At 58.9% G+C, this 22972-nt stretch overlaps 1 protein-coding gene across 1 annotated transcript; it reads left to right on the top strand.

Moving 5' to 3' along the window:
• The first annotated feature begins 1534 nt into the window (after positions 1-1534).
• On the top strand, positions 1535-22591 carry LOC140644622 (maestro heat-like repeat-containing protein family member 2B). Its single transcript, XM_072847641.1, has 35 exons — positions 1535-1559; positions 2087-2226; positions 3589-3711; positions 4245-4410; positions 4804-4902; positions 5798-5949; positions 6339-6482; positions 7044-7136; positions 7638-7707; positions 7819-7932; positions 8392-8465; positions 8800-8919; positions 9991-10098; positions 10294-10453; positions 10849-10889; positions 11187-11328; positions 12052-12104; positions 12551-12658; positions 12914-13033; positions 13199-13315; positions 14148-14309; positions 14537-14659; positions 14982-15049; positions 15412-15547; positions 15653-15745; positions 16209-16313; positions 16539-16662; positions 17606-17715; positions 18171-18323; positions 19831-19976; positions 20225-20387; positions 20677-20870; positions 21488-21625; positions 21824-21935; positions 22271-22591. The coding sequence occupies exons 1-35, from the start codon at positions 1535-1537 to the stop codon at positions 22589-22591; spliced, it is 4317 nt and encodes a 1438-aa protein (XP_072703742.1).
• Positions 22592-22972: the final 381 nt, after the last annotated feature.

Genomic DNA, 22972 nt, shown 5'->3' with positions numbered 1-22972 from the left:
GCAGCACACTACGGGAGTTGGGACATATGGCATGCTCTGATCGCATGGTGGTATTTCTCCATGCAGGGGGAAAGGTCAGTTAGAGACTGCTCTTCTCCCCAGATTCGCACACCAAAACAGACTGATGAAAATACTCTAAACTGATACTCCTGCAAAGAAGCAGTTGTTTCCCATGCCCTCTGGGGCCATCTCCAAAAAGCTGAATACGCTGCACAGGAGCGTCACCTGCATTGTGCTGCCCAGAAGGCAAACCACAGCTTGCCTAAAAGGCCAGTCTAAACGCAGAGAACACTCGACAAGCTGTGGCCCACGCAGTATCAAATCACGGGCCGGTTTGTCCTCCTGTTACGCTCAAGCTCCAAAACTGTCATCTGCAGACCAACCTGTCTTGCAGGGTTCAGCACCAGCCTTACCCACTCCCTTATTCTTTAGGCAGAGTGAGACAACCCAGCATGGAAAAGTATGTTCAAATAACAGCAAGTTGTCTCGGTTCACCTGCGTCCTGGCTTAAGGGGTAAGACCCCCCCAGACACACAGCCCCACACCCAAAAAACCAACAGATGAGCACATATACACCCTTTCATAAAGACCGGAGGACTGTATGGAAATGTCTTTCTGAACCCATATGCAATCCTATGCCTGCCTGGTAGCATGAAGGGCTTGGGGATGTGTGCATTTCTTACTCTGGTAGAGATGGCAGTTCTAGTCATCTTTTCATCTGGATTTAAGCTGAGAAACCTTCTAGGAAGGTCAGCTTTCCCATGCTCATCCACAGTCCAGCAAAGAGCAAAAGGGTATTCCATTTGAATACGAGTCTCCTTTGTCTTTTTGTGACACAGTTGGGTCTGATGGGTTAGAGGTCTCCAGTTCCTGCCCAGTTTGGTCCTGGCTGGAGAATGGGAGCAAATGTTCTTGGAGGAGACATAGGGGAGGGCGCACACAGACACAGGCAGGAGCCTCCTCTTTGGAGAAAACCAGGGCAAGAAAATGCAGAGGCCAAAGGCCAGGTCAGTCCCCTTGAGACCACGTTGCCTCAGGTCATAGAGTCATAGAATAGTTTGGGTTGGAAGGAACCTTTAAAGGTCATCTAGTCCAAGCCCCCTGCAATGAGCAGGGACATCTTCAACTAGAACAGGTTGCTCAGAGCCCCGTGCCACCTGACCTTGAATGTTTCCAGGAATGGGTCCCTGGAGGGGGCCGAGGATCGGGGGCAGAGCTGGGAAGGGCTGTCTGGAGAAAGTCTTTGCTAAAACTGTTTGAGGACCACAAGCAAATTGAAGTGATGGAGAATGGGGAAATCCTGCATTTCTGGGCTGGGGGGGGCTCCCCAGGGTGGTGCTGTGTCCAGTCCTCGCCCCATGGTGTGTCCCCAGCACGTGTCCCCGTGTCACAGCAGCTGTCTGGGAGGTGCCACGCCCTGCAGGGGCATCACAATGGCAGGGCGCTCTATCTTCCTCCTGGGGCTGGTGCTGCCCCAGTTTCTCATGGCTTTTGCTGGAGAGAGCAGTGCATCGATGCGGGAGATCCTGCTGCCATGAGGAGGATGAGAGTGCTCAGAGGTGAGGGGCTGGCGGGAGGTTGGGGGCTGATGCCTGCTGGAGGCAGTCTCCATCCCAGCCGGGTGCTGGGGGCTGTGTCCCCGTCACCGCTCATCCTGCTGCCAGGCACCTCCGAGAGGGCTCTGGCTCCCTCCTCTCCCTGCCCTCCATGGGGCAGCTGGGGACCGCTCAGAGATGACCTGGCCCATCCGGCTCTTGTTGGGGCTGCCCAGCCCCAGCCCTCCTGGCCTCTCCTTACCAGGGTCCCATGTCCATCCCCTGCCCAAGCTCAGGGCCCCTGCACTGGACTCGCTCCAGCACGTTGCTGCCGTTGTGTCACTGGGGAGGCCAGAATGGGCCCAGTCCCCCAAGGTGGTCTTCCCAGTGCTGCAGTGAGGGAAAGACTCCCTCCCCTCATCCCACTGACTGCCCTCTTGCCAGTACAGTCCAGCACAGGCTGTTAGTGCTGGGGGAGGCTGGGGAGACCCTCAGCTCTCCCTGGTGTGAAGCCCTGCAGCCAGAAAAACCCTTTCTTTCTTTTCTTCCAGCTCTGTGCCCATGCGTGGGTTCCCAGTCCAGGCCTGCGCGTTCTGAGGATGGAGGCAAGGCAACGGGGACTGTCCCCGCAGCCGTCGCTACCTTTGCGGCTGTCGGGACTTCTCTGCTAAAGCGGCTGCAAGACCATGAGGTGAGGCGGGGGGGCGTTGAGGGTTCCCCTCTATGCCCCTGGCTTCTCTGGGTGTCATGGCAGAGGGGCATCTCACCTGACGGCACCTCTGCCCTCCTGCAGGCGCTTTGTCCGCAAGCGCTGATCCTGCCGCTCCAGGTGGACTAATGCCACTGCTCCCCGCTCCTTTCCCCAAGAGCTCGCAGCACTCTTGTGGGCAAGGCAAAGCTTCTGACGTCCCTCCAGTGCCTTTGCCCAAGTGCCCAAGACCCCTCCTTAGCTTTGGTTCAGGAACTGTCCCAGCGCCCGGGCTCCTGCCTGTGCATGGAGCAACGCTGTGCCCCAAGGTGCAGGGTGCTCGTGGCTTCCCCTCCTCGGGGCGTGGTCTTGTTCTTCCCACGCCTTCCCCTTTGTTACGGTCCATTTGGACCTCTCAGATTTACAGGACAACGTACTCTGTGATTTAAACTTTATTTCATGAGCTCATTAAGAAATAGAATAAACGAAGACGACAAACAGGGGCTCAGTCCCCTTTTGCCCAGACTAGTCTATCACATGAATGCACTTCTTCACCAGTTAAGACATAAGGTTTCATAACTTACAACCTGTAACTCTTAATATCATGCACCTATGAGCAAAAAAAAGAATTAATTACCTAGCTGACAGTGAGCGTGTTTATCCTTCCTCCTCCATCACGGTTCCCTGTATCGGTTCCCACGGGCATGCCCTGTATCACACTGGGAAGCAGGAAAGCCTCAGCAGTTCAGCTGCTGTTGGATCTGCTTCAAAAGCTTTTTGCGTAAGCTGATGTTTTGTATCCTCCGGCTTGGAGGTTTGGTCTATACCATTTCCCGAAGTTAGTGGATTCTGAGGAAAGTGCCAGACGAAAGATAACGGCTGCTGCAGACAGCAATCTGCAGGTGATAATGGCTGCATCATGGCCATTTAGCTCTTGCTGGCTGCCTGTCCTGCCTACATGGTGCTCTCACTTTGACCTAATGGCGCTGCTCCCAGCATACATCAGGCCTTAGCGTGAGCTGGGTTAGCCAAAATCTAGGCAGGAGTTGAGTGAACAGTCACACCCTTCCTTGCCTGGCACTTTCCCTCTGACCTCCGCTGTCCCCCGTCCTCAGGAGTGACTTCCTCGGCTCCCGCATGGCCTTTTGCCCTGGTGGAATCGATCTCCCTGTCTGGCTCTCTGCTAGTGTCAGAGACGCCGCGGAAGATCTTGCTGTTCCCCGTGGCTCTCCTGACCGATGCCTGCAGCTCGTACCTCGTGCCTGTGTCACAGAGATGATTTGGGGGGCAGCAGGTCTCTCTCGCGGCTGCCTGGGAACGAGGGCAAAGCAAATCCCATCACTCCCCTTTGTGGTCTGTCCCCAGGGTGACCGAGTGGAGACATACCGGGAGCTGGAGAGTGTCTTGCAGGGAGACAACGGCTGTTTGACGAGCGGTGTCGTGAACCGCCTGATAGCAGAGGCGTCCAGTGACATGCGAGCAGTCCAGGTGAGCAGCCTGCCTCCGCCCCTGGTTTTGGGGGAAATAGAGAGTGGCACAGAGATGTTCCTCAGTTATTCAGACCCAGAGGAGGTCCTAAGGGAGAGGCTCTGGGGACTTGTCATTACAGGGAATTTGGAGAGGGGACGCAGAGAGCTGTGCAGAGAAGCGTACTCAGGGCTGTTTCTAACTAAGCAAGATCTGGGTTCAAGCTCAAGGTTATTTCTGCTGCCTTGAGGAAGAGCCATGAGAACCCACCAGCTCCACGGGGAGGTCTCAGAGGGGTCTCGAGTGTGCAACAGTTTGTTCCTGGCATCTCCATGAAGAGGGAGAGGGGTCAGCAGCACAGGGTTTTGCCAGGGAAAAGCCTCCCTTGTCTCGCCAAGGGAGCTGCTTGCCTGCTCCAGCGTGCAAGAGGCGGCAGCTGCCCGGCCCCGAGAACAACTTCCCCGAGGGGTCTTGCAGAGGAGATGGGGTCATTCAGCCTGTCCGAGTGCTTTACCCTTTTTCTCAGGAGTGTTTAACCTGTGATGCTTTTGCAGGGCGTGACAGGTGATGTGAAGACGGCCGCTAGTGACGTCCTGGTGGCTCTGGCCCGCTCCCACTTCCACTTTGTCATGTCCGAGCTCCAGAGCCACCTGAAGGCCATGGGGAAGGTCCCTGCTGAGATTGTGCTCCTCACCTTGGGCAAAATGGCCCGCAGCTACGGTACAGCACCTTTGGCCTCCTGTTTTGGGCAGGGGTCTGTGCTAAGGGGGAGAAGGGATCCTCCCCCTCCCTAAATGCTCTATGTTGAACTGGGAGGCCATGGAGTTGCTGTGCCTCCTTGCTCCATGCCAGGGCCGGCTGGCAGCTCTGCTTTACCAGCCCGATCCCGGTTCCTGAAGGGTGGGAACCCACTGGAGACAAACCCGTGGGGTCCCTGCCCCCCGCTGTCCTTCCCATTTCCCCAAAGGGCTTCCCTGTGTCCCCCTTGGGGAAAGCGGCCCTCCCCACACCCTCTGGCATGTCCTGCATGGCCCAGCATTGCCAGAGATCGACGCCAGTCTCCCATGTCTCTCACTGACCCTCTTGGTCCCTCTGTCCCTGCCTTCTCTGCAGCCCTGCGGTGCATCCCCTTTGTGGGAATGACGCTGCTTGCCCTGCGTGGCATGCTGAGCCGGGTGGGGAGCGGCCGGATCCTGCGCGCCGTCTGCAGTGGTGAGTGTCGGCTCCTTGGCCGGGGTCCCAGGGGCAGGGGCTGCGGTGGCCTTCAGTGCCTCCATGTGATCTCAGAGGGAACATGGTGGGTGTCAGCCTGCAGCGAGGTCAGGCCGTGGTGATCCCAAACTGCTGTGAGTGTGTAGAAGGAGTGGGGGCAGCCCAGGAGGTTTCTGTGGGCAGGACGCAGTGGTGCTACATGGAGGAACTCCCAGATCCCTTCCCATGGCTTCTGTTGCCCTGCTTTCCTCTGAGATTAAACCCTCTGCTCTGAAAGGACATGTGTGTGGGAAGGGAAGGGAAGGGAAGGGAAGGGAAGGGAAGGGAAGGGAAGGGAAGGGAAGGGAAGAGAAGAGAAGAGAAGAGAAGAGAAGAGAAGAGAAGAGAAGAGAAGAGGAGAGGAGAGGAGAGGAGAGGAGAGGAGAGGAGAGGAGAGGAGAGGAGAGGAGAGGAGAGGAGAGGAGAGGAGAAGAGAAGAGAAGAGAAGAGAAGAGAAGAGAAGAGAAGAGAAGAGAAGAGAAGAGAAGAGAAGAGAAAGAGAAGAGAAGAGAAGAGAAGAGAAGAGAAGAGAAGAGAAGAGAAGAGAAGAGAAGAGAAGAGAAGAGAAGAGAAGAGAAGAGAGAAGAGAAAAGAGAAGGGGAAGGGCTGCAGTGAGAAGTGCTGAAGGGGGACAGGCCATTGAGGAGGAGAAAGTGTGATGGGGAGGAGGAGAGAAACAGTGAGGTGTTTGAATCCAGACACCTCAAGAACACACATTGCCCTCAGATCCAGATCTGGTCCTGGGCTGAGCCCTGCCAAGCCTGGGACTGTCCTTAAAGCAGGCTTGGGCGAGGGTGCAAGATACTGTCCCTGCTGCAGACTTTCACAGGCTCCCTTTTTCTTTCTCCTGGTGCAGTTCTGGAGCAATGGTCGAAAGGAGTCCGTGCGTACTTTGGCAACCCGGAACAATGCCCCTTCCCTCGCAAGGGGGTGGCACAGTTCTGTGAAGCCATTTACCCAGTCTTCCGCTATGCGGTGGTAAATTGGCTGGACTGCAAGGAGGAAGAGGTGCGAAGTGCTGCTTTCCACACCTGGGTCCACAGTGGGGATGTCCATGTTGGTGGGTCTGTCTGTGCCCCGTTGGGTGCGAGCAGAGGGGCGAGGGGAGGGAATGGTCTGGGCGAGAAAGCGCCCCAAGCTGGGAGCCTGCTGGCACTGTGCCTGAGCCTGGGAGCTCCCTGACGGGAAGCAGGCAAGTCGTGAGGCCTTTCTGTAGGGAGGGCTGGGGTACCAGCATGGGGAAATGCTCTGTCTCCTCTGGAGTGAGCCCTTCTCCTGCAGGGCAGAAGGGAATGGGAGACCCCTCCCAGTGGGAAGGGCAGACTGGTGTCCAGGGGATGCTGAGTGCTAGGCAGACCTTCAGGCCTCCAAGCAGAGCCTCTCCCTTCCCTCTTCAGGACAAGCAGGCTGTCCTCGGGGCGGTGGCTGCCATGATGGGGGTCCTTCTGCATGAGGAGCAGCACCAAGAGCATGCCTGGGAGCAGCTCCTCTGGCTCCTGCACCAGTATCAGGAGGTGCGAGACACTTCCCAGGTCACCAAGGTGAGGTGTTGCACAGGGCCCAGCGTGGCTGCTGGGGTGGGTCTATGCGAGTGCCACGAGGCGCTGGGGAGCTGCGGGGTGCCAGGAGGAGCTGGGAAGCCCTTAGAGAAGGAAGAGGGCGAGCAGCGGAGGCCTGAGGCTTCCTGGGCTCTTTGGGCAAGAAAAGGGCAACGCAGAGGGGGTCAGGAGGGAGGCAAGGGTCCCTGGGGCTCATCTTCTCAGGAAGGGAGGCATTGGCACGTCCCTGCGGCTCTGTGTGTGGGAAGAGCTTTGCCCTAGTGCCCAGGGCCATGTCCAGTCCCATCCAGTGAGGGGCGAGGTCTGCTGAGTGGGAAGTGCTGGGAAACTGAGTTGTCAACGCTGGGCTTTGTTCAGAGGAAAGAGAGCCTCGCGATGCTGCTCTGAGGGTAGGGCAAACAAGCAGCCCTGTGCAGGAGGGTTTGGGGTTTTCCCTTGGAGCTGGTGTTAGGGCCTCCCCTTATCCCAGATGTGCTGGGTTTCTCCTTTTCCAAGTGCCTTTAGGTGGCTTTAACCTCCTCTTCCTCCCCCATTCTCTTGTAGAGCCTCAGCTATGTGCTGGAGATGCTGGAGGGAGTTCAGACCCCAGCCCCACAGGGCACGGCTCTTGCCATCAGTACCACTGTGCACCGCCAGGTAAGGGGAGCCTGTGCCCTGCTGCCAGCCTGGGGCCCGCACACATGATAGCCATGGAGGGGAAAGACCTGCCAGCTGGCAGGGCAGGGCAGAGCAGGGCATGGCATCCCTCCGCCAGGACCTTCCTGCAGGCCAGGAGCACACCAGGATTTGTGATGCCGGTGTCACCGTAAGGCTGCTGGAGGCCTGATCCTGGCTGTTTGGAATGGGCCTGGGGGGCAGCCCGGTTCCCACAGCAATTTCCCTCTCTGCCAAGTCGCAGGAGGACTCTGGAGTGCCAGCACCCTAAAGGCAGCCTTTTGATGCTGCTCAGCCTCAGCTCCTGGGCAGCCTGGGCTGCTACAAACCTCTGTGTGTAGCCGGGGCCACCGAGGGGGGCTGGGTTTTGGCGGTGGGTCCCGTGCCCAGAGTGCCAGGGAGAGGAGAGCAGAGAGCACCGTTTCTTTTCAGTCCCTCTCAACACTGATGCGACTTTCTCTAAAACGGACCTTGTTCCCACAGCTCTCTGATGTGACCAAGGAGCCTGGCCCGGCCCATAAGGCAGTGCTGTTGCGCTGCATCATGCTGCAGGGTAAGGAGAGGAGACTGGGCGATGCCCCGCCGTGCCGTGGCAGCTCTCTGCCGGACCTTGGCGGTCAGGGGCAGCTGCCTGCTAATGCAGAATGCAATTTCTTCCCTGCAGCACGAATGTACCCCGAGGAGACAGTCGTGTTTCTACACTCCCAGCTGAGCGGTGGGAGTGAGGCCGGTCGCGTGGCAGCCCTGGACCTGCTGGGAGCGCTGGCCCACTCTGACGGTCAGTGCCACAGACCAGAGACAAAAGGCAGGGGTTGGGGCTGCTGGGCTGAGAGCAGGAACGAGCTGAAAGTGAGCTGACGACCCCAGCTGAGCTGACGACCCGCAACAGGAATGGAGCTCTCCCCCAGCAGTTAGAAATGGCGGCACACCAGGGACGATGCTCCAAGCTCAGTAACATGGGCAGGCTGCTAGGCAGGCGCGGGTGGGCTGGTGTGCACAGGAGCTGCTTGTACCCATGCCGTTGCTCTCATCCTCTGTGTTACCATATTAGCATAGCTTTCAGTCTCTATGTGCCTCTAGAAATGGAGTCGCCCTGGCTACACCGCTGCCTCCTGCGAAGTTAGAGTCAGGCCCCGCTTTTCTGTCCCTTTGGTGTGCGAAAAACTTGGAAGCTTCAAGGGATCCCCTCTGCCACTGGGGCTCTGCCTCAACACACACCTCTCCATATCTCTTCCAGCACCTGTGACGAGAGAGAAGCTGCCCCAGGTGGTGGAGGCTGTGCAGTCGGTGTGCAACGACTCCAGTGCCCAGGTGAGCTGGTTTGGGAAGGGATGGCGCTGCCAGGGGAGGCAGAGAAACCCTTTCCCTCAGGGCAGAGCTGGGGTGCCTGGGGAAGCACCAGCGTGTTGCCCAGGTGGTGGTTGATGGCTCCTCCCTGGGGAGAGCTGGCAGAGTGGAGTGGGGAGGTCGCTGTGCTCTGTGGGGCAAATGCCCGACCAGCCTCGTGCTAAAGCCCAGCCCTGACGCCAGGAGCGAAAGCTTCTGCTCGTCATCTCTCCACGAGCCACAAAGGCTGCCCCCAAGCAAAGGCGGCTTCCCTTTGGGTCTTGAAGAGGAGGATCATAACCACACTCTCCCCTGGCAGGTGCGGAAGGCAGTTCTGGAGTTCATCAGGGAGCTGCTCAGCTCCGGCTCCCAGAGCTGCTGGGCATGGGATGTGGTGGGGCACATGTTCATCGAGTTCAGCCGGACCTCGGGCAGACTGGTAAGGGCAGAGCAGGACACCCAGGGCTTTGACCAGTGCCTGGACTGTGCTGGGAGCTCCTGCAGGCATCCTTGGCCTCTATGCTGCAGGGCCATCAGCTCCAGCAGGGCCATGCTCCAGAGCTCCACGCTGCAGGGCCGTAAGCGCTGGCACTGCCATCGGAGCGGCCTCCAAATGGCTGTTCCTTGTGGTTGTCTGTGCTGATGTAGGTGGAGATGTCAGTGGATGATGTGGGTTTGCACCCAGACACGCCACCCAGGACTGCAGGGCTGCCTGCACGCACCACGGGCTGAGCTGTGCCCACAGGCGCCTTCCACAAAGCCGCCTTGCAAATGGAGGGGCTTGTAGGGACAGGACATTGTCCAACCTTAAACGCTCATGGGCAATCAGCAAAACACAGCCAGTGCAGACAGGTGGGCATGGCTAGAGGAGCTTTCTGTGGTGGTCTTGTGCTCTGGCCCTCCAAAGCGTGCCCTGCCCATCTGATAACAGTCTGGGGGCCCGCATCCCTTCTGGCAAGGGTACAGGCCGTTTGGCAGTCCCTTTGGTGAGCATTTCCAGCTGGGCACCCAGGAGATGAAAGCTGGGGATGGGCAAGCCTCCCGCTGACTTGCTGAGGATCTTCCCTCTGGCCGGAGCGTCCCTCTAGGTGGGAGATGCGTATGCATTGCTTTGCTCTGAGGCTCAGGGAGGCTCTGCTTTGGGCGCAGGGTGAAGGAAAGGACTTGGGCATGCTACTCCGCATCCATTGGGCTGGGCGTGCTGCCGCGAGGTCTGGCACCGAGCACAGCCCTGCTGAAGGGCATGTTCCTCACCTCTGCTTTGGTGGCGCGACAGCAGCATTTGGGCCCTGGGGACCATGCAGACAAGCAGTGGTGCTTTCTGCTCCCAGGCTTCCCAGTCCTTCCCAGGGTCCGGGACCTGGTCCTCGTGCTGGGTCCAGCTGTCCTTGTCCTCCTTCAGGAGGTCAGTGCTGCTGGGAGGCTGGCACAGGAGCACTGGTGGGTCGCGCCTGAGCCTCGTCGGTGGGGAGCCGAGAGAAACGGGGGTTTTGCCAACTCTGTCTTACAGGTGGCAGGAGGCCTTTTTGCTTGGGAAACCCAGGAGGATGGAGCTCTTCGAGCCCTGTGCGTGGACATCCTGGGCTCGCTGGATGTCTCTCTGAGAGGGATGACCAAAGTAAGTTGCCCTCTGCCCTGCTGCTGTGGCCACTTCTTGCCTTCAGGACCTTTTTCCTTGTGCTCCCCCATGCCCTGAACCTCTCCCCTCACGTGTGCTGAAGCGCACAAGGCTGAGGGAAACGCCGACTGTCCGTTTCATCTTTGAGCTGAGTGGAAATGCCAATGTGGCGAAATGCCTGGTTCTTCTCTGCAGCTCCTGTGGCCGAGGCTGCTGCAGTACGTGGTGCCAGCCCAGTACAGTGGCATGCTGATCCCCCTCTCCCGCTGCCTCCAAGCCCTAGTTTGGAGACGGGAGAGAGCAGGGTGCAAGGAAGAAGAGGAGGAGCTGGATGCCATGGAGTCCCAGGAGCAAGGTAGGAGCCCCAGTGAGCGCTGCTGGGTTTGGCTGGGGGTTGTGCCAGTCCGTGTCTCCCTGCCGCCCCACCAGCCCTGAGCAGGAGCCCAAGAAAACCAAAGGGCAGAGCCAGGCCGCTGCTGGGCACGAGGGGCTCTGCCCCGCATTGCCCCTTGCCTGGTGCAGCGTCCTGGCTCTCCTGCTCTCAGCAGTCTCCTGGTGAGGCAGGGCTCATTCCTGGCCATGCTGGACCTGCCTTCATCTCATGCTGGGCAGCCCTGTGGAGCCCCGCCGGGCCAGCGCTGTGGCAGTGCAGCTGTTCTCAGCCCTGAGCCCTGTGCAGGGCATCGGAGGTGCGAGGGGCAGGCACGGTGGGGGCTCGTCGGCTCACCCAGCCTTTCTTCCTCCCCGCAGCCCAGCTGCCCGCTCCCCAGGCCCTGTTGGCTCGACTGCTGGTGAGTAGTGGGGCCCTGGGAAAAGAGGTTTTCTGGCCAGAGGTGGTGGGAGAGCCCAGGGCAGAGATGCTGTTGAGGCCAGTGCCAGGAGCCCCTGAGGAGGAGGCAGCGTGCCTGAGCCTCCCCGAGCCCATCAGGGATCCCACTCCTTTCTTGGGGCTGGCAGCACCCTGGGTGAAGCCATCAGCTGCCCGCTGCTGGCCAAGCGGTGCCGAGCTCCCTCCCTCCCTCCCTCCCTCCAGGGAGAAACTGTGGCTCTGGCAGCTGGAGCGACCCTTCTCTCCTGCCCTCACTTAGGTGGTGGCAGCGGCTCCTTACGCGAGCGGCGAACGCGCAGTTGCTGCCTTGCAGCTGCTGCAGGCCCTCCACGGCAGGATCCACAGAGCCTTGGGGGTGGTGTGGGCGACTGAGATCCCCCTCCTGCTGCAGTACCTGGAAGGTAAAGCGTGGGTGGGGAAGGAGAGGCTGGAGGGGTGGCAGGGGGGCAGGAAAATGCAGCTTCCCAGTGTGACGGAGGAGAATTGTCCCCAGTTCCCCAGCACTTGCTCTGTTGCCTTTCCCCTTCCAGGGAGCCAGCACTGAGGCTGGGGGCAGCCATCCCCTGGCATCGATTTGGCCCAGGGGATGGACGGGGCTGTTGATGTGCCTTTGGGTGGCAGGTGTTGGTGGCATCCCCATGTCCTGCCCAGGACGGTGTTTGGGGGAGGGACAGCACTGGTGCTCCTGGATGGGGTGCAGCCCCTGGCTTTGGAGGACCAAGTCCCCAGGCCAGGCCAGGTTTGCAGCAGCCGCCCTTGGCAATAGCCTGGGAGAAGGTCTGCAAATGGGCAGAAGGTGGTGGGTCGTTAAGGAGAAAATGTGTGTTGCTGGTGCATGCTGTGAGTCAGTGGTCGGAGTTGTTCTGGGAGCTGCAGTCAAGCGGTGGGGATCAGCTGCGGTCAACACATCCTTCCCCAGCTTGAATCAGTGGCTCTGACAGATGCCCCTGGGATCCCTCCTGTGTCTTTGACGTCGCAAGGGCTTAGACGTAGATGCTTGTAGGCCCTTTCTAGCCTGATGGCCTGGGACTTTTGGGAGGTCTGACCGCAGAGAAAACCGCCAGACTCATCTTTGGTGTGTGCTTAAATAGCAGCAAGAGCTTTTGCTTCCTCTTGCTTTCTAGGAAAATCCAAGAGCTCCCTGGAGTCTGCGGAGTGGGAGCACCGTGTGCTTAAGGTACAGCGTCCTGGGGGGGTGGGTGTCACAAATAGAGGGGGAGAAGAGGGAGCAGACAAAGTTGTGAGAGGAAGCTGGGGGCTGCCTGTGTAGGCACCAGGAGGTGGGGGCACCTCCTGAGCACCCTGCACCTCCCCCCACAGTAGATGCCTGCCCGCTCAGAGGAGCTGCTGTCTGCACACATGCCACGGCTGATGGCTAATGCCCTCTAACGCTGTGGCACGCACCTTAGCGCTGCCTCCTCCTCTATGCCTGGTGTGCCGGGGGGGATCTCACATGAGGTGTTAGGAGAAGAGGGAGGCTGGTGAAAAGGGGGTTGGGTGGGGTGGGGGAAGAGACTGCTGTTCCCGGCAGCTCTCCCCCAGCAGCATCCCAGGACACGTGAGTGTGGAAAGGGCCCTGGCCAAGGTCAGGGGAACACTCGCTTCCTCTCCTGTTCACCCCAGTTCCTGCGAGCGTCGCTGGAGCCCATCGAGGACAAGGCCTGGACCGTGGGCCTGAGCCAGGAGCTGAGCCAGCAGCTGGGCAGCTCTGCCCCTGGCTCCTGGGAGAAGGTGTGTGTCCTGCCCCATGCCAGGGCTGGGGCTGGCGCCGGTGCCAGTGCTCTGCCCACACAGGCGGTTTTCACTGCTTCCCCTTCCCTCGCCTCCAAAAGGTGCTTCCCCCAGGGTTGCCCCAGTGGCTGGCTACAGCCTGGCACTGCAGCCAGCCTTGCCTGCTCCCAGGGGCGGTCAGGTCCGTCTGGGGCCAGCCCTGTCCTGACGGGTCAGGCCGTGACCGCATCTTGGGCTCGGCCTCTTCTCTTTCAGCTTTTCCTGTACAAGGCTCTTGGGACGGCGCTGGCAGCTTGTCGGGACCTCAGGCACGTCCAAGGGCAGGTGCTGAGGTTCCTCGAGGAGACAAACCTCATGGAGCTGTCTGAGTCCCAGGTGAGGTGAGGGAGAGGGAGGGTTGCTGCCGGCCCTGCTCCAGATCTCCTTGATTTCCCTGTTGCTGCCGTTTCCCCCTTGCTGCAACGTCCTGCCAGGCTGTTGTTGCTGGCCACAGCTGAGTGCCTGGGCTGGAGCCGACTCCTCATTTCTCTGTGGTTGCAGGGAATGATTTCTGTTGTGTCCCATGCTGCCGAGAGCCACTTCCACCTGGTCTTGGACACAGTGTTCTCTGCCACTTTCACCAGAGGCTGGTTCTATCAGACTTCCACAGGCTGGAAGGTAAAGGATCCAGGGTTTTGCTGTTTGGCTTTCCTTGTTTGGCCTTATTTCCACTTCGACGCCTGCAGCAGCCAAACCGTGGCAGCTGCCTTTAGATCAGCCCTCTTGTAAGAGCTACCTGAGACCTGTGTTTCAGAGGGGACGTCCTGGCATTGGGGCCCCTGAGGTGTCTTTGGAAAGGACAGGGTTTGACACCTGGTGGATTAGAGCCCACCCAGCTGGGGCAGCTGCAGCAGTTGCTTGCTTGCAGCCACGTTGCCCCTGACTTAACTTCAGCAGGAGCTGGCGAGAAGATGGGGTGGGCACGGTGTGACACTCTGCCCCTTCCTCAAAGCTGAGGGCCGGGAGCAGGAGCCTGGTGAGGTCTCACTGGCTCTGCTCCCCACCTGCGGGCTGTGGGACAGCCTTTCTGGGCAGGGCAGGGCCCTGCAGAGAGAGTGGTGCAGCCTGGCCTGAGGAGGTGGGCAGACTGGGCTCATCTGCACCGCTGACCCGCACAGGCTGCGCGTCTCTGAGCAGGACCGTAACAGGCTATGTCAGATACCTTTCCACAGAAGGGTTCCAGACAGCTCCCCAACCTCTCAAATCGGTGGTAAACCAGCCAGCAGCATGTGCAATGCTGGCTGCACCCTCCGCCCCATCCCCATGCGAGAACCCAAGCTGTGGGATGGGAACAGCTCCTGGCCCTGGAGCTCGCAGCTTGAGGAGTGGCTTGGGGAGCTGCTGGGAGGTACGCGGGGAAACAAGGAACCGGTGAGGGTGCAGGGCAGGGCCTGCTGCAGGAGCCCACGGGAGTCCCAGGGCTGACGTCTCAGGGTGTCTGTCGACACAGGTACAGCGGCAGCAGAAGATGGAGAGAGCCCAGGTCATTCGCGCTGCTCTCATGCGCACCTACAGCGGCATTGCGCTGCGTGCCCCCAAGGAGCAGCTGCTCACCCGTGTGGATGGTGAAATCATGGGCAACATCCTGCGGCTCTCCAGAGCCAAAGAGAGGGTAGGAGCACAGGGCGCGCAGGGCAGGGATGCCTGGCTGCCCCAGCTCCAGCCCCTCGGGGCTGGGGCGTATGGATATGGTTGGTTTCTTTCTAAAGATCCCCCAAGGAAGGGTTTGTCCTCGAGATGCAGATCCAAACCCCCTGTGGGTTCCCCCTGCCCATGCTCCTCTGCCACCTCTCAGCCCTTCCAAGAGTTGAAGGGGTGTTTTGCTCTCTTTGGCCTCAGGACTTGCAGCTCAAGCTCGCCCTGGTGCAGAGCATCACCGAGGTCAGCTGTGCCATCCAGGCTGTGGGTGACTGTGGCAGCTTTGAGCTCTCCTTAAAGCAGGAGGTGACGCGGACCCTGCTGGTGAGTGCCCGTAGCTGGGGCAGTCGCGCGGGGGAGTTTTGGGCTGTGCCATCAGACTGGTTTTCCCAGAGGCACGATGGTCTCTGGGCTTCATGTGAGCTCCTGGAGCTGCGTCCCGAGCTGGTGGGGCCCTTGGGTGCTGGTGCTGGGTGGCTGTGGCTGAGGAGCAGGGTCCCTGCTGTGGTGCCTTTGGGGATCCGTGGGGGTGACGGGGCAGTGTCTGCCCAGGCTGTCAGCAGAGCCTGTCCCCGGGAGAGGCGGGAGGGCTGTCCCGTGTCCCTGCCCACTGCCAACTCTGTGCTTCTCTCTCTGGGACTTGCAGGACTGGATAAAGGGGGAGCCCTGGGACTCCCTGGTGTATGGAGTGTTTCAGGCCCTGGAGGAGTTGAGGTGAGGTCTGTTCCCCAGGCTCTGGGGACTCCCGGTGTGCCCCATCCCAGCTGGCTGGGGCAGCCCCAGTGGCCTTGAGCATGGGGCCGGGAGCTGCTGGGGCTGTGGAGTGGGAGGGCGTTCCCCACTTTGTGTGTCTCAAAGGAAGGGAGCCCCAGGGGTTCCTTAACCTGGGGGGGGGGTTTGCCTGCTGCCTGGGAGGAGGCAGGAATTGCTGGAGCTGAAGGCGGTGCTCGCTGGCATGGGTTGGGGGTGTTGGATTTGGGGCCGTCGATTAGGAGGAACCCAGTTGTGGTTTAAGCCGCCCTGGAGAGGGCTAGTAAATCCCCTTTCTGTTTTCTCTTCCTTTTTCCTCTGGCCAGCAAGCTGAGGCCACCTCTGAGCAGGGAGGAAAATCGCAGCCTGCTGGCAGTGTGCTGCCGGAGTGCCCTGCGCTATCCTTCCAAGGAGCAGATGAAGAAGGGAAGGAAGAGAGTGAGGGCAGCTGTGAACATGCAGGTACCCACCAGCCAGTGCCTGCCCACCTCTGGGTCAGGATCCCACTTCAGTGCACCCTGGCAGCCCCCGTGATGCAGAACCTCAGCTCTCCTTTCCTGCTTTCAGCTTCTGCACAGAAGCATGGAAGATCTGGGCCATCTCATAGAAACCCTTCTGGAGGCAGAGGAGACCTCTGCCTGCTTTGACGACGTGGTCCATGTGAGTAGCCATGGGGCAACAGGGACAGCGTCATGGGGGCAGAGAATCGAGGCCTTAGAGGGTGACAGGAGGTGGACACCTTTCCTGTGGGAAAGTGGGGCTTTGGCTCCCTCCGCTCTGAGGCTGTGCGTCTGGCCGGGGCCAGGGGCTGAGCTGGGGGATGGGAGCGCCCAGCCACTGCAGCCTCAGGACAGGCAGAGAAGCACCGGAGGCAAAGCCAAGGGGCAGCCCTGAGCTGAGCGAGAGCAGCCTGGGGGAAGGCCGGAGAGGGGAGATGCAGGCAGGGAAGCAACACCTGGCTCAGGGCAGAGGCGGCTGGAGAGAGCAAGGTGGTGGAGGCTGCAGTGACAGTGCTCGGTGGGGGTGGGGGCCATGCTGGGAAGGGGCCAGAGAAGGAGGGAGAGGGAGGGGGATCTCAGGGAGAGAAAGATGCCTGTTGCGAGAGAGATGCACCCTGCCTCAGGTCCTGAAGGGTTGGCTCACCTCAGACAAAGAATGGGAGCGGGAGAGAGCCCTGTGGGTTTGCGCCCACGTGCTGGGAGCTTGCAAGGAGCGATTTGAGCTCATGGTGAGTGGGGACCCCCCTCGTGCCCTGGTGCCCCCTTCCCACCATTCATGACCCCAGAAAGGAACCCTGCCCAACTGGGTGCTGGGTTTTGGGGCTCCTGGGATTATGGGGCAGCCCTTCTGCCTGCCCCTCTGCCCTGTCGCTGCTCAGGGAGCAGGATGGGCTGTAGAGGCAAGCGGGTGCTGGGGCTGCCTGCGACCCTTTTCCTGCTGCTCTCCCCTGCAGAGAGGACGTCCTTGCAAGCAGTTTGGCTCCCTGGTGGGACTGCTGGGGACTCTGACGAGTGACTGCTTGGCCACGTCTCGCCAGAGGGCATGGATCTGCCTTGGCTACCTTCTCCAAATGCAGGGTGAGGAGAGCGGGCACTTCCCAGCCTTGCTCAGCCTGACCCTCCCTCCCTTCCTGGTCTGGTGCCACTGGGGTCCCGTGGGGCCAGGCCTCGTCCCTGGGAGTGAGAGGCAACGTGCTCAGCTTCTTTTTGCCCCACCGTGTTAACCCTCTGCCTCCCTGGCCATCTCAGGAAGGATCCCTGGGAGAGGGTCGCTGAGTCCCACCTCCCAAGGGCATGTGTGAGGTTGGGTGGTCAAGGCCATCCCCCACTGCTGTCTGAGAGCAGGGTGTTGTCGCCAATGCTGGGGACTGTCCCCCTCCATGTCTATGCCCCTCTACGTTCAAGGAGAGACAGAGGGTGGTGGTCAGACAACTTGCTCGGATGAGGTCCCTGACACTTCAGAGGGTGCCTTCCCCCTCACTCCCTGCCTTGAGCCTGGAGAGACAGACAGCTACCCAGGCAATCTCCAAACTCATCCCTGCCAGGGAAGAAATCTCCTGCCGAGCACAAGAGAGGAAACCCATTTGCTGCCCAGAGCAAACTGGGCGGGGAGGAGGCATCTGAGCTGCAGGCTCGAGGCGTGCTGCAAAGGGTTATGTTCGAACCCTTTCCTCTTCAGGCAGCAGGGTCTGCCTGTGCTGAGGAAGTCACGGGGAGGTTTCCTGCCTCCCAGAGACGGTGGTGGCCTATGTGGGAATAGGGGATGCAGCTGCTGGGAGCAGAGGCTGCTGAAACCCTGAAGCTCCAGCAAACGGTTCAAGGAGGAAGAGGGCTCTTTCCAGCCCGTAATTTGTCAGCCATTTATTGGGCTCAGGAAGTCCTGCTGCACCGTGTTCAGGAGGGCCCTGGGTTTCCCTGTGGCCTTCACTGCCACCAGTTGGGTTCTCCTTTATCGGTATCCGGGGCCAGAGGTTGGGTTTCTGTAGACGTGACTCCTCTTTTCTCCTGGTGTTCGTTCCAGTCAAGAGCGTGAAGGTGGTGCCTCAGACAGATGAGATCAGGCGCCTTTGTGAGGAGCTGACCAGCCCAAACAGCAAGACTTTGGTGGAGGCCTGTACCAAAACAGCAAAGGTAACTGGCCCCAAAACAGCGGGGTGGGGGCCCAGCTCCTGGGCTCCTGCGCATCTCCCTGCTCCCCTCCAGAATCTCTCACTGTCTCCCGAATAAGCTGTCCAGGACGGCTGCTATTAGCCAGTAGCAGGAGGCTTTGAGACAAGACTGTCCTTTAGGCATGCTGGAGCAGATACCATGATGTGCGTGTGTGTGTGTGTGTGCGTGCGTGTGTGTGTGTGTGTGAGTGCTCTTGTCAGAATAAAATTTGGTATATGAGCAAACGGTATGGGGGGAGACACTTCCAAATCGGTTAGCTGCATCAGATGTAAACAGCACTGTATGCACAGCAGGAGGGTCAAGTGATTGCCCCCTCCGTGGCTGTCAAACTAACAGTCCCGTCAAGTTTCCTTTCCTTTCCAAATTGCTGGAGCAGAGCTGTGATGCGGTGTCTCCTGTTCCTGACTTCTCTCTAGGCTGTTTGCAAATGCATCCCTCCAGCACAGGCTACGGACTTTCTGACAGCCGTCCTGCACAGCTTGCTGCACGTCACACCCACACGTGCAAGAGCAGTGCGGAAGTGGGTGTTCATCTTCCTGGTGGAATGCAGAAAGGAAATAGTCCAGGAGGTAAAGGAGACCTTTTTTCTCCATTTGACCTTGTCTTTTGTCCTGTTGGCTGTTGCACTACACCCTGTGCAGTTGGCATGGGCCCAAGAAACGCCACCTGTGTGCCGAGCCGAGGGGCTACTGATGGTCCGAGTCGTGCATTAGCACCTGCTGCTGGCATCTGCTCCAGCTGGTGACAAGGATATGGGCACTTCTTGTCCAAAGGCTCCCGTTGGTCCAGGTCCTTTCCGTGAGTGAGGCACTGGGAGGCACCAACCTTGCCGTTCCTCCCCCTCCTCTGGGGTCACAGTCAGTCCTCCCTGCCCTGGGACCCACTTCACCCTGCTCTTTCTTCACTGGTCCCCAATTGCCTCTCCTCTGAGCTTTGCTGGGCACGCTAGGTTTTCCACAGGTTGGATACTTGTTCATTGCTCACACTGCTTTCCCTGACTGTGGTGTTACCCAGCCTGCGAGGTGCCCTCCCTTTAGCCACCATTTGCTGCCCGTCTGTAGCCTGGGAGCCTCTGGCTTCATGCTGTGCCTGCCCTTGCAGGGCTTCTGTTTTCCTCCTTCGCTCACGCTCTGCTGCACTCCACTTGGGCTCTAGGGCCACCAGCAGCTCGCTCAGTCTGCCACCGACAAAGGTCGGTCACAGTGACAAGCAACCACGGGTGGCAGCCCACAGGATCGTGCCCAGCTGAGCTAAAGCTCACCCAGCTGTTAGGCGGCTGCTGTTACAGCCAGGGCAGGGCGTCCCTGTGCCGTCCCTGCAGAGCCCGTGGCCGCTTTGGGCAGCGGGAGCGCCACATCTGTGGGCCGCGGGGTCACCCCTTGCTGCTTCCCCAAACGCAGGGCAGGTTGTGTCTGTACGACGGGCCAGAGGTGGGCAGCCGTGGGAGAAGCTGGGATCTTCCATGGGATGAGGGACCTGGCTGCCTCTTCGTCCTTATCATGGCCACGGCTTCTAGCTGTGAAAGGCTCAAAGAAACACCCCTTCCTTCAGGGGAGGGCCCTCTGTGTGGGGAAGGGTTTGGCGCTTTGGGAGAGGAGGGCAGAGGCAAGGAAAAGTGTCCCTGGAGAACTGCATTCCTCTGGAAGGAGTCACGCGCACAGGCCCTGCAAGGCATCTTGAGGGTCTCGAAGAGCGTGTGTGGTCTTGCTCTTCCTTCGCTACAGACACATGGGGAGAGTTATTCAAGTGTTGGGTGTGAAAAGTGTCCGGGTCGTCTGCGTGCACACAGGGCACACAGCTGCTCCTACGGCTGTGCCCAGGCACATGCAGTGACTGAGGCTGTGCGTGCGAATGCGTGCATGCGTGCATTGTGCATGCGTGTGTGCGAGCGCACAGTTGCCAAGAGCAGACTCGGCTCCAGACGTGAGCCAGGGTCAGGCAGGGTGGAAGGGGTGAGGTTTCGAGCTAGATCTGGACTCTGTGTCAAGGGAGCAGGTGCTGAATGACTGTGTCTGGGCCCTGCAGGAGGGGGTAAAGGTTGCACTGAGCCCTTCTTTCTCCTCTTCTTCCATTCAGGTGCCAAAAATCCTGAACACCCTTTACACCTACATGCAGCAGAGCACCCACAGGCCCTTCCTGCTCCATGCGGTGCTTCTTCTCGCCCACTTTCACCAGGAGCCCACGATCAGCAGTCTCCTCCGGAAAGGTCTGCCCATGGACAGGTACAGGCACTACCCACTTTCCCCCACCGTAGTCAAACAGTGACCCTGCAGCTCGCTTGTACTGGGGCGGTCCAGTTGAGAGGCAGGTCTTTTTTTTCTGCCTGAACAGTCTTGAGTGTTGCAAGACTGTGTGCTTGTGTCTCTGCCATCAGTGGGGCGTTGTAAGCCCCATTGTAGGTGAGGAGGTTTGAGGGCACTGCAGGACTGCAAGGGTACAGACTTAGGGGTGAACGTCTCTTCCCTTGCAGTGATACGGTGGAGCTATGGAGGAGCCTGGGGAGAAGCATCTTTGGGACTCAGATCCTGAGGTGCTTAGTAGAGAAACTAAACAGAGCAGGAAACAACTGCCTGGGGACTGACTCCTCTGCTTGTGAGCAGCACAGCCGCCAGACTGCTCTGGAGACTCTGACGGTACGTTCAACAGCAGACACGTTTCTGCAGCTTTGCATCTGCTCTCTAACTCATACTTTGGCGCGAGGGAGTCAGGTGCCCTTTGCGGATGCCCGTGGAGACTCCCAGGACGCTGTGCTGATCCGGCCTCAGGGAGTGTGGGGAGCCGGGACAGTTTTGTGCTCCCGAGGCTGTTGCAGAAGTGACAATTGTGGACAGTAACCCCCCCCGCCCCAGGCAGGCGGGGGAACCAGGCTGGTGGGAAAAGGCCTTGCCTGAACAGGCGGTTCTTGGTCATGTTTCTCTGCAGATCACCTGTGCCATCTCCGAGGTGGTGCTTGCCCTAAGGAGCACAGAGGAGCTCAGGCAACTGCTTCCCCACCTCCTTCCCAGCCTCCTGAGGTGGGCCAGTGAAACGCTGGGCAAGGAGAGGCTGCTTTCTCCCATGAGCAGCTGGAGACAACTCTTCCTCGAGGGCCAGGTGCTCGAGGAGAAGCCATGCAGGTAAGGAGCCAGGGGGGCAGATGGAGAGGCTGGTTTCAGTTCCCCTCGCCAAGGCATGTGCCTTCGCAGGGCTGAGGGAGTGCTTTGCCTGCCCCGCTTTCTAGATGTGGAAACCCGACATTGTGGTTGGTTTTACTTCTGTTCCTTCAAGGAGAGACTCCAGCTCCCAGGCAGGAAGGTCTTACGCAGCTCGTACTGCGGATGGCTGTCATCTGCCTCCTGCATACACTTGCATGCCCAATAGCATTGCACTCCCTCAACGGACCCCCTGCTGGGAGCAGTGACTCTCGCGGGCACGGGTGTCATTCTTTGCAAAATGCTGGTGGGAAGAGGTATTAGGTGTTGCCTTGGTAAGTATCTGGCACGGAGTCAGTCTAGGGGCGTGGTTTTTCTTCTGCTTCAGTGGCTTTGGAGCATGACGAAAATGCCAGTGTCACTAGCTGCAGTCTTGAAGGCTATGAAGCATCATTTCAGGGGTATTTAGCTCTGCTAAAGATAAGTCTTCCCCTAACCTGCTGTGATTTGAGATTTCTTTGGGTTTGTGTTGTGTTGTGTTTATTTTGATTTGTTTTGTTTCATTTGTGTTTGTTTATTCCGTGTTTTGTTTCTTCTGCCAGGATTTTCCTTTCCGCTATAGAGTTGGTGCTAGGCAAATGCATGGCGCAGAAATGGATGCGGCTGCTCGTGAATCGGGCAGTGTGGGCTCACCTGGAAGACCCCCTGGCTCACCTTGAGGGGGTGTATCTCCTGAGCAGGTAAGAGCCCCAGGGATGCATCTGGCCACCTCCTGCGGAGCTGTGCCCAGGGAAATGGCTGCTGGGCCCCTTCCAGCATGCCTGGGAAGCCGTCCTGAGCTACAGAATAGTGTCTGCATCGGAGCAAGTGAATTTTGGAGACCCGGCCTGTGGCCTTCCTGGGTAACTGTGTGTCCCTCCCTTGTGTCGCCTGCGCAGCATCCTGCGCCACGCTGGGCTCCTCTCCCCCTGTCTGGTGAAGAACCTCTTGCCATGGCTGGATTCCTGGTCAGTTAAGCTGCGGGTGAGAGCTACAGCTTTCTTTGCTGAGGTGAGGCAGGGGGTGGGGAAGGAAGGGTTCAGAGGGGGTTTACTGAGATACTGCTGCTTGGGATGTCTAGCTCACTAGACTCACTAGCACGAGTGGCAGAGGAGCGAGATTCTGCCATCCAAACAAATGTCTGTCTGCAAACCCAGCTGGAAGAGGCAGAGGGCGAACTGAAAGCCGTGAGAGAAATGGCGGAATGAAGTCAACAGCTGGAGAAGGAAGATGAGGGGACAAAGTTAGCGCTCCAGAGGAGAGAAGAGGAAGGCGAGTGTTTGCAGGGGGCTCAGACAGAAGTACACAGGGAACACAAAGAAGCCCTGCGACTGTTTCAAGCCCAGGTGATTGAACTGGATGATCGGTATCAGAAGCTAAAGGAACAAGGCCAGCAACTATTTTGGGAACTTGAACGGCTGGAAAGAGAAAGTCCCAAGTGTATCATTTCCAGGCCGCATCAGGCTAACCTGGGAGCAGGCAAGGAGTCCATCCTCCTGGAGGCCATGAGAAAAGAACCAGCAGAGCTTCGAACATTCATAGCTCGATACAGCTATGATCCTTTCCATGGACCCAATGAGTGGCCTGAAGTAGAGCTTCCTCTAGTTGCTGGACAATATGTTTACATCTTTGGAGATGTGGATGAAGAGGGTTGGTATGTGGGGTAGCTGACTGATAGCACGAGAGGATTCATCCCCTCTAATCTTGCTGAAGAATTTTCAGCCAACAGACGACCTGATGACACCAGAGTCTCTCCAGAGACAAGTGATTGGTAGAAGCAGACGCATGATGTCTGTCCTGTCTTCTTATATCTTCTTATTAAACCTTTTCTTAACGATCTCTCTGCGTGATCTCACTCTCTGTCCTGTGTGTATGGGAACTGAAAGGCCTATGTGCCTATGTGGGTGGACTGGGTGCCAGCTGCTGGAGTCAACCGAGGGGTGTAGGCAGCCCTGGCTTGTGGTGCCAGGTACTGTCGTGGGTCCCAGTGCAGCTGGTGGAGTGAGTGGGGGGTCTCAGTGCAGCTGCTGGAGCGAGTGGGGTCTCGG

The sequence above is a fragment of the Ciconia boyciana genome, chromosome 28 (genome assembly GCF_034638445.1).
Source record: "Ciconia boyciana chromosome 28, ASM3463844v1, whole genome shotgun sequence".
NCBI lineage: Eukaryota > Metazoa > Chordata > Aves > Ciconiiformes > Ciconiidae > Ciconia > Ciconia boyciana.
The sequence above is the reverse complement of the archived record's forward strand: the minus strand, read 5'-3'. Positions and strand labels throughout refer to the sequence as shown.